This window comes from Coregonus clupeaformis, chromosome 21 (genome assembly GCF_020615455.1).
Source record: "Coregonus clupeaformis isolate EN_2021a chromosome 21, ASM2061545v1, whole genome shotgun sequence".
Classification (NCBI taxonomy): domain Eukaryota; kingdom Metazoa; phylum Chordata; class Actinopteri; order Salmoniformes; family Salmonidae; genus Coregonus; species Coregonus clupeaformis.
This window is the reverse complement of record NC_059212.1, coordinates 45,420,067-45,434,217: the sequence shown is the minus strand read 5'-3', so window position 1 is coordinate 45,434,217 and position 14,151 is coordinate 45,420,067. Positions and strand designations below refer to the sequence as shown.

Below are 14,151 nucleotides of genomic sequence, written 5' to 3'. Positions count from 1 at the left end.
GGGCACCACCAAGCAAGGGGCACCACCAAGCAAGGGGCACCACCAAGCAAGCGGCACCACCAAGCAAGGGGCACCACCAAGCAAGCGGCACCATGAAGACCAAGGAGCTCTCCAAACAGGTCAGGGACAAAGTTGTGGAGAAGTACAGATCAGGGTTAGGTTATAAAAAAATATCAGAAACTTTTAACATCCCACGGAGCACCATTTTTAATCCATTATTTTAAAAAATTGAAAGAATATGGCACCACAACAAACCTGCCAAGAGAGGGCTGCCCACCAAAACTCACGGACCAGGCAACTCATTAATCAGAGGCAACAAAGAGACCAAAGATAACCCTGAAGGAGCTGCAAAGCGTCACAGTTGAGATTGGAGTATCTGTCCATAGGACCACTTTAAGCTGTACACTCCACAGAGCTGGGCTTTACGGAAGAGTGGGCAGAAAAAAGCCATTGCTTAAAGAAAAAAAATAAGGCAACATGTTTGGTGTTCGCCAAAAGGAATGTGGGAGACTCCCCAAACATGTGGAAGAATTTACTCTGGTCAGATGAGACTAAAATTGAGCTTTTTGGCCATCAAGGAAAACGCTATGTCTGGCGCAAACCCAACACCTCTCATCACCCCGAGAACTCCATACCCACAGTGAAGCATGGTGGTGGCAGCATCATGCTGTGGGGATGTTTTTCATCGGCAGGGACTGGAAAACTGGTCAGAATTGAAGGAATGATGGATGGCGCTAAATACAGGGAAATTCTTGAAGGAAACCTGTTTCAGTCTTCCAGAGATTTGAGGTTCACCTTCCAGCAGGACAATGACCCTAAGCATACTGCTAAAGCAACACTTGAGTGGTTTAAGGGGAAACATTTAAATGTCTTGGAATGGCCTAGTCAAAGCCCAGACCTCAATCCAATTGAGAAGCTGTGGTATGACTTAAAGATTGCTGTACACCAGCGGAACCCATCCAACTTGAAGGAGCTGAAGCAGTTTTGCCTTGAAGAATGGGCAAAAATCCCAGTGGCTAGATGTGCCAAGCTTATAGAGACATACCCCTAGAGACTTGCAGCTGTAATTGCTGCAAAAGGTGGCTCTACAAAGTATTGACTTTGGGGGGTGAATAGTTATGTACTCTGAAGTTTTTTTTTTTTTTTTTTTAGTCTTATTTCTTTTTTGTTTCACAATAAAACATATTTTGCATCTTCAAAGTAGTAGGCATGTTGTGTAAATCAAATGATACACCCCCCCCAAAAAAAAAAATCCATTTTAATTCCAGGATGTAAGCCAACAAAATAGGAAAAATGCCAAGGGGGGGTGAATACATTTTTGCAAGCCACTCTGACCTGGCTCAAAAAATCTATTACAGACAAAAATATTGGCATAGATGGTTACGATGTTTTTCGTGCAGATGGTAAATCTAAGGGTGTTGCTGTGTACGTGAAAGACTCGTTCTGATTTCTGTTACTAAACCTAAGCAATTTGAATATCTGTCTTTGAACCTTTTTTTAAATATTGTTGTATCTTGTTGTTATAGACCTCTGTCTGCTAATGCCGGCTCTCTGGATTGTATTTTTCGAATTGTTATCACAGCATGTCAACTCTGAGTTTGTCTTGATGGGTGATCTGAATCAGGATTAGTTAACGTCTAGCTCTGATCAACTCAAAATGATATGCAATACCTATAATCTCACTCAGATTGTCAACAGTGTAACTAGGTTGAATATATAGTATCCTCTGAAATCCTCTTTTGATTTGATCTTAACCAATACTTGTCATCGTTTTAATGCTTCTGGTATTTTTGCAAATGACATTAGTGATCACTGTGCTATTGCCTGTGTGAGAGATGGTAAAATTCCTAAGCAATCTCCAAGTGTCCTTACGAAAAGAAACTGGAAGCAGTTTGATATTAAAGTTTTTTTTTACATGAAGTATTCAGAATATAATTAATCCCAGATGTTGAATTAGACTTTTCTTACTTCCAGGATATAGCAACGAGCCCCTTTCAGAACGTTAAGGGTTAAGGGTAGAGCGAACTCTTGGTTTACTGATGAATTTACTAAAATCATAATGGAACTAAATGCTATGTGGGCTAAAGCAAGAGGCTCTGGTTCGGCGGATGATTGGATGGCTTTTAAACATCTTCGAAATCTGGGGGTGGCTATGACCCAAAAACTGAAAGCAGACCCACTACCTTAAATCTACTTCGGATAATTTTAAATAATCCCTCCCAAATTTTGGTAAGTAGTGAAAGGTTTGGAGTGGTCCTCTGTAGCTCAATTGGTAGAGCATGGCGCTTGTAACGTCAGGGTAGTGGGTTCGATCCCCGAGACCACCCATATGTAAAAAATGTATGCATGCATGACTGTAAGTCGCTTTGGATAAAAGCGTCTGCTAAATGGCGTATTATTATTTTATTACGAGTGCAAAAAAAGATACACAGCTTCCCAAACAATTGTTGGTAGACACACAGATTGTAACTGAGAGAACCTCTATTCTGAAAGCCTTAAATCAGCATTTTCTAGATGCAGGCAGTTTATTTGAAAAGGTTAAAGGTCTAAATTTACATTTACATTTTAGTCATTTAGCAGACGCTCTTATCCAGAGCGACTTACATGAGCAATTAGGGTTAAGTGCCTTGCTCAAGGGCACATCGACAGATTTTTCACCTAGTCGGCTCGGGGATTAGAACCAGCGACCTTTCGGTTACTAGCACAACGCTCTTAACCACTAAGCTACCTGTGAATTTACCAGACACCCCGGTGCACTCCTTCGCCACCAGGTTCTCCTTCTCATCCTTCTCTGTTTCAAAAGTGTGTAAAGCCCTGAAAGAAATTGCTAGAAAGAAATCCCCTGGCCCTGATGATTTAGACCCCGCCTCCTACACCCAGCAGCAGACATCGTTGCTCCCCCCTTAACATGTATTTTTAACCTCACGCTTGACGTTATGGAAATCTGCTTTTGTACTGCCTCTCCTGAAAGGTGGAGATCCTTCACTACTTGACAACTATCGACCCATATCAAAACTGTCTGTACTGTCTAAGGTACTGGAGTCCTTAGTTAGTAGCCAGCTGGACGCCTACCTCCAAGAAAACATCTTAAATGGAATGCAGTCAGCTTTTAGGTCTGGCCACAGCACTGTTTCAGCAACATTTTAAGGTTTTTAAATGACATCCACTGTGCTCTTGACAAGAAATTACATTGTGTCTTGTCTTTTTATTGATTTGTCGAAGGCATTTGACACCGTGGACCATGCTGTGTTGGTTAAAATGTTGTGGAATTACTGGTCATGCTCTAGATTGTGTAATTTATTAACCAATGTGTAATGGCGGATGGTTGTAAATCTGAGTCCATGGAGTTGTGCTCAGGTGATCCGCAAGGTTCTATTTTGGGCCCGCTGTTGTTCATTTTGTATATCAACAACATTGGGGATCATATTGAAACAGCGGATGTTCATTTTTATGCAGATACTGTTCTTTATTCGAGTGGTAGGAGGTTATCTTTTAGCTTTTGAAAATGCCCAAAGAGCATTTAACGCCATACAACAGAATCTGTGTGATTTTTGAAGCTGTTTCTGAATTCGGGTAAAACAAAATGCATGGTATTTTCAAATGCCAGGCATGTTACTAATCAGGACATACTATAGAAGTTAAAGTGTACAAATATTTGGGAGTGTGGGTGGATGACAAGCTGAGCTTCGCTGTTCATGTGGAGAACTTGATAAGGAAGCTCAAGCTGAGAGTATGTTTTTATTACCGGCATAAGGCTTGTTTTTCTCTGGAGGCCAGGAAGGAGCTGGTACCATGTACATTACTGGCGGTTTTAGATTTTAGTGATGAGATATATATATATATATATATATATATATATATTATATTATATTATATTATATATATATGCAGACCTCAACCACTACAATGAGAGCTCTTGATTCAGTATATCATGCAGCCCTCAGGTTCATTACCAATCAAACACATCTAACACATTGTGATCTCTACAGCGCCGTTGGCTGGTCGTCATTGACTTGCGTGGGCTTAAACACGTATGCACTGATTTATAAGGCCATACTGGGTAAAATGCCACTTTATTTCTGTTATTTTTTAATCAGGTCAGTAAATAAATATAAATTACTGTCCCATTTCTCATTTGCTTTTAACAGTACCAAGAAATAGAACAGGTCATAGTAGAAATAGTTTTAGTTCCTCAGCTCCGTGGTCCTGGAATTGTCTCCTGAACATTTTTAAAATGTGATGATCTTACATTTGGTGGAGTTTAAACACTTGGTCGACGTAAATATCATAGAGTGTAATTGTCTTTAGGACAGCAGTTTTTTTAAGTTATGACATTCGTGTTTCTTAACGTAATATGTAATTGTTGTACTGTGTGTGACTATAGTTTTGTTCAAAGTTGTGTTAGTGTATGTAAGTTGTTTTGTCTGAAACTTTGTTCCCACTGCTGCTGTTGGACCAGGTCTCTTGAAAAATAGATTTTATCTCAATGAGAAAGTATGCCGAACATTAAGCCACGAGAGAATTAGTGAGGTCGGTCACTGATGTTGGGCGATTAGGCCTGGCTCGCAGTCTGCGTTCCAATTCATCCCAAAGGTGTTCGATGGGGTTGAGGTCAGGGCTCTGTGCAGGCCAGTCAAGTTCTTCCACACTGATCTCAACAAACCATTTCTGTATGGACCTCGCTTTGTGCACGGGGGCATTGTCATGCTGAAACAGGAACGGGCCTTGCCCAAACTGTTGCCACAAAGTTGGAAGCACAGAATCGTTTAGAATGTCATTGTATGCTGTAGCGTTAAGATTTCCCTTCACTGGAACTAAGAGGCCTAGCCCGAACCATGAAAAACAGCCCCAGACCATTATTCGACGAATTTGACGAACTGACTTGTTGGAAAGGTGGCATCCTATGAAGTTGCCACGTTGAAAGTCACTGAGCTCTTCATTAAGGCCATTCTACTGCCAATGTTTGTCTATGGAGATTGCATGGCGGTGTGCGTGTGCTCAATTTTATACACCTGTCAGCAACGGGTGTGGCTGAAATAGCCGAATCCACTAATCTGAAGGGGTGTCCACATACTTTTGTGTATATATAGTGTATATTGTATGCTAAAAAATTAATAAATAATACTAATACAATTGATTTTGTTTAACAGTATCAATATCAACAACAAAAAAGATAGGGGTCAAAATGATTGGATTCTCTGTTTTCAATACTCTAGCACCCCCTATCCTGTTTTCAATACTCTAGCACCCTCCCCTTGCGAGGATAACAACACTGATCCTTTTTGAGGGATCTTTGGGAGGGATCTTAGACCATTCCTCCGTACCGAATCTTTACAGATCCTTGATATCCTTCATCTGCACTTATGGACTGCCCTCTTTAATTCCATAGCAAAATTGTGATTTTTTTTTTACATTTCTACATTTGGCATTTAGCAGACGCTCTTATCCAGAGCGACTTACAGGAGCAATTAAGGTTAAGTGCCTTGCTCAAGGGCACATTCACTGATTATTCACCTAGTCAGCTCGAGGGTTCGAACCAGCAACCTTTTTGGTTACTTTCCCAATGCCCTTAACCGCTAGGCTACCTGCCACCCTTATTGTGATTTTTGTGGTCAATTAACCATTTCTTTGTGGATTTTGACGTGCGCTTGGGACTATCGTCTTGCTGGAAGAGTCACTTGCAGCCAAGTTTCAGCCTGCTGGCAGAGGCGATGAGGTTTTTGGTTAAAATGTCCCGGTACTGGGTAAAGCTCATGATGCCGTTGACCTTAACAAGGCCCCAGGACCAGTAGGAGAAAAATAGTCCATAACATCAAAGATCCACCGTCATATTTTACAGAAGGGATGGGGTTCTTTTCCGAATATGCATATTTATTTAGACGCAAAACCCACCACTGGTGTGCATGGCCAAAAAGATCTGTTTTCAGGTCATCTGACCAAAGCACCGGTTCCAATCCAAGTGCCAATGCCGTTTAGCAAATCCAAGTGCCAATGCTGTTTACAGTCTCCGGACTGGAACCCAATTGAAAACCTGTGGCTTGAATTGAAGCGGGCAGTCCATAAGTGCAGTGATTTGGAAAGATTCTGTATTGAGGAAGGGTCTAAAATCTCATAAAACATTTTAGAAAAAGGCTCAGTGTTATCCTCACAAGGGGAGGATGCTGGAGGATTGAAAACTGTATTTTTTTTAGATTTTTGTATTAATTGTTAAACAAAATGTATTTCTCTGATCAATTGTGTTAGTATAATATATATTTTCAATTTTTTGATATATATATATATATATATATATATATATATATATATATATATTTTTTAATAATAATTTTGGACCCAGCTGTGTATCTAGTTCTTTTATGAACACTGTTCCTTTAAATATTGTTTCTCATTACAAATACAAGGAGATGCTTTACTTTGATATTCTTAGTGTTTTTTTCTGCTTTGTTCTCTCTCATCTATTAAACCCAACTCCCCCTTCAACCTTATGAATAATAACACTTCTGTCTATATATTCTAGTCTAACCCAACTCAACCTTCATCCTTATGAATAATAACACTTCTGTCTATATATTCTAACCCAACTCTCCCTTCATCCTTATGAATTATAACACTTCTGTCTATATATTCTGGTCTAACCCAACTCCCCCTTCAACCTTATGAATTATAACACTTCTGTCTATATATTCTAACCCAACTCTCCCTTCATCCTTATGAATTACAACACTTCTGTCTATATATTCTAGTCTAACCCAACTCCCTCTTCAACCTTATGAATTATAACACTTCTGTCTATATATTCTAGTCTAACCCAACTCCCCCTTCAACCTTATGAATTATAACACTTCTGTCTATATATTCTAACCCAACTCCCCCTTCGACCTTATGAATTATAACACTTCTGTCTATATATTCTAACCCAACTCTCCCTTCATCCTTATGAATGATACCACTTCTGTCTATATATTCTAGTCTAACCCAACTCTCCCTTCATCCTTATGAATTACAACACTTCTGTCTATATATTCTAGTCTAACCCAACTCTCCCTTCATCCTTATGAATTACAACACTTCTGTCTATATATTCTAGTCTAACCCAAGTCTCCCTTCATCCTTATGAATAATAACACTTCTGTCTATATATTCTAGTCTAACCCAACTCGCCCTTCATCCTTATGAATTATAACACTTCTGTCTATATATTCTGGTCTAACCCAACTCCCCCTTCAACCTTATGAATTATAACACTTCTGTCTATATATTCTAACCCAACTCTCCCTTCATCCTTATGAATTATAACACTTCTGTCTATATATTCTAGTCTAACCCAACTCTCCCTTCATCCTTATGAATTACAACACTTCTGTCTATATATTCTAGTCTAACCCAACTCCCCCTTCATCCTTATGAATAATAACACTTCTGTCTATATTTTCTAGTCTAACCCAACTCCCCCTTCAACCTTATGAATAATAACACTTCTGTCTATATATTGTAGTCTAACCCATCTCCCCCTTCAACCTTATGAATAATAACACTTCTGTCTATATTCTAACCCAACTCTCCCTTCATCCTTATGAATTATAACACTTCTGTCTATATATTCTAGTCTAACCCAACTCTCCCTTCAACCTTGTGAATTATAACACTTCTGTCTATATATTCTAGTCTAACCCAACTCTCCCTTCAACCTTGTGAATTATAACACTTCTGTCTATATATTCTAGTCTAACCCAACTCTCCCTTCATCCTTATGAATTATAACACTTCTGTCTATATATTCTAGTCTAACCCAACTCCCCTTCATCCTTATGAATAATAACACTTCTGTCTATATATTCTAGTCTAACCCAACTCCCCCTTCAACCTTATGAATAATAACACTTCTGTCTATATTCTAACCCAACTCTCCCTTCATCCTTATGAATTATAACACTTCTGTCTATATATTCTAGTCTAACCCAACTCCCCTTCATCCTTATGAATAATAACACTTCTGTCTATATATTCTGGTCTAACCCAACTCCCCCTTCAACCTTATGCATAATAACACTTCTGTCTATATATTCTGGTCTAACCCAACTCCCCCTTCAACCTTATGAATAATAACACTTCTGTCTATATATTCTAACCCAACTCTCCCTTCATCCTTATGAATTATAACACTTCTGTCTATATATTCTAGTCTAACCCAACTCCCCTTTTTTTTTTTTCTTTCCAGGAAAAGTTGATAGTTTCCAACGAGCAGGAGGTGTTACGAGTCCACTACCGGGCTGCCAGAACGCTAGCCAATCAGACACTCCCGTTCAGTGCATGCACCGTGCTATTGGACGCCGAGGTGTACAACATGCCTCAGGATGCCCAGGCAAGTGGCATGATGTCACGCACTGTAGAATCAGTAAGTTGGCGTCGATCACATTAATTTCAAATGTATAATGTACTGTAGAATGGATAAGTTGGCATCAATCAACTAATCAAATGTATGTATAAATCATTTTTACAGCAGTTGGCGTTTCCATTTGAGTAATTCAGCAGTTGCTTTTATCATGATGGTTTTAACAGAACTCGAACTACCAGTTTTAATATACTGACAGTTCTGAATAACGTTGTGCTGATGGTGTTTACATTTTGTGTGTTTGTTTGGTTTCCAGGGTGACCAAGATGGCAAGACGTCGGTGAGGGATCGTTTCAACGCACGCCAGTTTATGTCCTGGTTGCAAGATGTGGACGACAAGTTTGATAAACTCAAGGTGAGATTTCTCTCTGTAAATGTGTGAAAAATGTTATCCGTAGTACCTGCAACCTGGAAGTAGATCCTGAGCATGGCATGGATGTTCATGACTTTCATTCATCCTATATAACCACTTAACTCTTGAATATTTCAGAAATGACCTCAAATTTGAAATGTATTCATTTAGCAAATCAAACATATCCAGAGTGTCACCCAATTGTTTGAATTAATATTTGATGTATTCTCTCTCTCTCTCTCTGTCTCTCTCTCTGTCTCTCTCTGTCTCTCTCTCTCTCTCTCTCCCCCCCTCCCTCTCTCTCCCCCCTCCCCCTCTCTCTCCCCCTCTCTCTCTCCCCCTCTCTCTCTCTCTCTCCCCCCTCTCTCTCCCCCCTCTCTCTCTCTCTCTCCCCCTCTCTCTCTCCCCCCTCTCTCTCTCTCTCCCCCCTCCCTCTCTCCCCCTTCCCCTCTCTCTCTCTCCCCCCTCCCTCTCTCTCCTCTCTCTCTCTCTCTCTCTCTCTCCCCCTCTCTCTCTCTCCCCCTCCCTCTCTCTCCCCCCTCTCTCTCTCCCCCCCTCTCTCTCCCCCCTCTCTCTCCAGACGTGTTTGCTGATGCGGCAGCAGCATGAGGCAGCAGCTCTAAATGCTGTACAGCGTCTCCACTGGCAGCTGAAACTCCAGGAGCTGGATCCAGCCATGTACAAGTCCACCTCCATCTTCGACATACCCGAGTTCTACATCCCCCTGGTAGAGGTCAACGACGACTTTGACCTCACGCCCATATGACCTGTGACCCTTGACCTTTAGGCTACGACCCACGGTCAGGGTCAGGCAGAAGGATCATCTAGTGGCCATCTACCTCTAACAGGGATGAAGAGATGGTGGGATGGAGGGGTCAAACGTTAGAAGGAATCAAGTCAGGAGAAGAAGGAAAGAAAAACAGGAAGCACTTGGAACAGAGAGCGCCACTAGTGTGTGAGAGAGAGCCACTAGTGTGTGTGAGAGAACCACTAGCGTGTGAGAGAGAGAGAACCACTAGTGTGAGAGAGAGCCACTAGTGTGTGTGTGTGAGAGAGCGCCACTAGTGTGTGTGTGAGAGAGAGAGAACCACTAGTGTGAGAGGGAGAGAGCGCCACTAGTGTGTGTGTGAGAGAGAGAGCGCCACTAGTGTGTGTGAGAGAGCGAGAGAGAGAGCAGCACTATTCTAAATCTGGCTGTTTTACTACTGAGCTCTTATGGTAGACAACAAAGACACCACAAATAACTCCTCCTTCTACACCAAGAGGACTGGCCTTTTTCCTCTGACTGACAGACAGACTGCTTATTCTGTTCTGGACAGGGCCCAGACCACACACTTACCCCAGGGGCCAGGGCCCGAGGCTGGGTTAGGGTTGGGGCAGCGCAAGGTGCTGCTGTCTGCTGAGAGGAGAGAACTCCAGAGAGAGACCAAGCATGGACGCTATAGGGTCTGTCCCAAAAATGGTACCCTATTCCAAAACAACTATAAAAACATTTCAATTCTGCGTTCAATACATAATGTACAGACTTGTGCTTTTCATGTTTTTTAACTTATTTTCTACATACAGATTGTGCATTTGTAAATTACCCATGTAATGATGGTTTCAAACTTGTACAGAAAAAATAACTAATAGATATTTTGATTGTAAAACATTTTTATTTTGTTTTTGTCTGTTTTAATGGACCGGAGTTGGTTTTTATTGAGTCCGTTTCCTCTTTCTCTCTGTCAAGGTCCTTGTTGTTGTTGTTGTTGTTGAAGTCAATGTTGTTATTGTTGATGTCGGATCTGATTCTGTTGTTCCTTTGGTTTGTTTTTTGCTTTTTATTCACCTCTAGACTGGAGTTGGATCCATACACCAAATCAAGGTGTTCATTCTTTCACTGGTGATTTGGTTGCCGTTGCAGGGTTGTACTGTCAGAATAAGCTGTACCGTGGACTGTTGTGATTTGAGGTTTAACTGAAGCTCTTTCCCTTTGTTTGTTCTGTCTTTTCACAAACAAAGTTTGTATCCGAAATGGCACCCTTTTCCCTATATAGTGCACTACTTTTGACCAGGACCCTAAATGCAGGCTCTTGTCAAAAGTTGTGCAGACCTGCCGACCTGCGTGCATTTTGCGTACCATGCACGAAATCTGAGGTCAAAGTACTCTGGTATGAAAAACGACCCTAAAATATGTACGCCAGGGTAGTGGGTTCGATCCCCGGGACCACCCATACGTAAAAAATGTATGCACGCATGACTGTAAGTCGCTTTGGATGAAAGTGTCTGATAAATGGCTTATTATTATTATTACTATTTTCCTCCCTCCAGCTGGTTGGCAGCTCTCCACTCCAGGGAAACTGGAGAACGAACTGTTTGCCAAATACATTTTCCAAAATTGTATGTGTTAGTCAAGCGCATAACTTATTTTGTCGTTAGCTCCTTAGCTAAGGGGGTCATTACGTCGAAGGTAGTTAGCTACAGCGTTTAGTCAACTAAGCGAGAACACTTTCTTGCCTGCACATTTTATATCCGCAACGGGAGTAGGCGTGAGTAAGGAAACGTGCGTGTTGCTGTAGGTGAGTGCGTGTTGCCGTAGTTTAGTGCGTGTTGCTGTAGGTTAGTGCGTGTTGCTGTGTAGATGGAAACAGACATGGCAGAGAGCTGTTCCGCCTGATACCTTCCTTCACAGAAAGCTATGTTAGCCTGCTAATCTTTTAACAGTCTATGTTAATGAACCAGTTGTTCATCTGTCCTCTTCATATAACTACTGTATGTCAACAGTAAGCTGCTAATGATGTCATAATAGTGCAGTTCACCAATGAAGAAGCCAGTTTACATTTTTACTGACTATTAACATAAAATACTCCTATTTAATTAGAATAACCATTACCCCTAAATTTAACCTAGGAAAAAATGTGTTATTAAGACCACCTCAATTTCATTTAAGAGCAAACGCAAGACTTCTGTGTTGGAAACATGGTTTGAAATAATTTAAGACTAGGTTTCAGGAAATGGCAGTTACAGGTTTAAAAAAAAAAAAAGCAAAATGTTCCAATTTCCTGAGGGGGGAGTTGACTGACCCCCTCTGGTTGGCAGTTCTGTTAGTGCACTATGCGGGGCCCTGGTCAAAAGTAGTGCACTATATAGGGAATAGGGTGCCATTGGGTCCTGGTCAAAAGTAGTGCACTATATAGGGAATTGGGTCCTGGTCAAAAGTAGTGCACTATATAGGGAATAGGGTGCCATTGGGTCCTGGTCAAAAGTAGTGCACTATATAGGGAATAGGGTGCCATTTGGGACGGCTCTCAACAGCTCCTCGTCCTCCTGTGTGTTGTCCTTTTGGTGTTGTGTCTCGCACAAATTTAAAAAATAACAATTTTGTTGTGGCAGAATTCTTCTATAGAATTAGGAGAAGAAAAAAACACTTGTACAGTTTCAATGTGAGATCACAACAAAACCTATTTTTTCAACATAATGCCTTTTGAACGATAGTTCTAAAAATGTCTATTTTAATATTTACTTGTTACATGACATGTACATATTTGTAATATATAATTGAATACATTTTATTGGTTGTGAATTCAAATATTGTCTTGGTAGTTTCTTAGTGTCATCTCAACCTTTTTTTATGTCTTATTGCCAAACCGTTATATAGAATTTTATTAATTGCTCCACTTTGCCAATTATGCACTTTCATCTACAAATACATAAACCCTTCAATGGATTCTTCCAGGTTAATTTTGAAATCCATTTATATAACACTAGACACTGCGATAACCTTCACCCTCCCCGCACCTCATATAGTCAATTCTCTATCAAATACAGAGGTACCATGCTCTGGAATTCTTATCTTCACATTGCCAAAACCTCAACATCCCGCAATAACTTCAAGCGAACACTGGGGGTCAGCCTGATGAACCAAACTACCTAGTAATCCCCTCCATGAAGGCTGGGGGTCAGCCTGATGAACCAAACTACCCAGGAATCCTCTCCATGAAGACTGGGGGTCAGTCTTTTTTGTTTTGTCATTTAGCAGACGCTCTTATCCAGCGCGACTTACAGGAGCAATTAGGGTTACGTGCCTTGCTCAAGGGCACATTGACAGATTTTTCACCTAGTCGGCTCGGGGATTAGAACCAGCGACCTTTCGGTTACTGGCACACAACACGCTTAACCACTAAGCTACCTGCCGTCCATGAAGCCAAACTGTCACACAATCAAACGTTTTTTCTTGTATACTAAGTATATAATGTACAATCATAATTAATATGATTTGTTTAACTGATTGAACAAACTTTTTTTTTAACGTTTTTTGTACTTATGTTTGTGGTGTGGTTTTCATATCAGCCCTTTTGGGATTCCAGCCTCACCTGAACACTGTTTTTATCAGTTTTTTTTAAAAATCGTTTTGTCTTTCACTTATTTTCTTTGGTGCGAATAAATAAAACCTAAAACCTCTGTACAATAAACGCTAGTGGGCTTGGCGTTTGGCCGCAGCGATGTGGATGAGTGACAATAGCTATGTGTGGGGTGACAGGTAGCTTAGTGGTTAAGAGCGTTGTGCCAGTAACCGAAAGGTTAAACAGTCGAGGTGCCCTTAAGCAAGGCACTTAACCCTAAATCGCTCTGGATAAGAGCGTCTGCTAAATGACAAAAATGTGAAATGAGTAGTCAGGCTAGTGTTTTATGAGCGCAGGGAGGGAGTGTTTCTCTATTTTCTAGCAGTCTCTCTGTCGATGGCAGAACTGTATCCTTCCAGTAGGTGGAGACATACACAGATCATCCCAGTAATGATGTCCCAAAAAATCCATGTGCTGTTATAAATGATGGTAAGGTATAAATGATTGCTGTTATAAGTGGGTTCAACCAGACGTTATGCCAACTCCTGGATGGATCTGTCTCACACTGAGTTGTTAGATCAACATGCCTACCTTCCTCTACAATAGAAAAATAAGCTATGATATATGACCTTGTGTCACAAGCGGTGTCAGGGGAACATCTAGGTCAGAATAAAGAGCACCGCAGGGGCTGGAACTGCTCCCGATAACGACTACAATAACAAATAACTGCCTAAACGGGGAGTTTTATGGCTGGCTGAAAGGTTTGTGTCAGGCTTGGCAATGTTTAAGATTCGACTCAGTGGTTTAGTTTCTGTAAATTATAAGGACATTGGGGAATGGTTATTTTATAAATTCAAAGTAACCCATATTATAATATGCCATTTAGCAGACGCTTTTATCCAAAGCGACTTACAGTCATGTGTGCATACATTTTTACGTATTGGTGGTCCCGGGGATCGAACCCAGTACCCTGGCGTTACAAGCGCCATGCTCTACCAATTGAACGTGACAATTGTGAAACAAGACGAGTGTTTTGAACATAGTCATCTTCATGCATCAGGTATTTACGGCGTAGTAAAGGGAGC

At 40.9% G+C, this 14,151-nt stretch overlaps 1 protein-coding gene across 6 annotated transcripts in view; it reads left to right on the top strand.

The window, feature by feature from the left end:
- The window catches only part of ankrd12 (ankyrin repeat domain 12), a 65,491-nt gene extending 55,725 nt beyond the window's left edge, over positions 1-9,766 (top strand). For all 6 annotated transcript variants that reach the window (XM_045205933.1, XM_045205932.1, XM_045205931.1 and 3 more), the window contains 3 exons: positions 8,219-8,395; positions 8,649-8,747; positions 9,325-9,766. In XM_045205933.1, coding sequence (XP_045061868.1) covers positions 8,219-8,395; positions 8,649-8,747; positions 9,325-9,510 — 462 coding nt within the window. In that variant the 3' untranslated portion in view covers positions 9,511-9,766. The remainder of the gene's footprint in view (positions 1-8,218; positions 8,396-8,648; positions 8,748-9,324) is intronic.
- Positions 9,767-14,151: the final 4,385 nt, after the last annotated feature.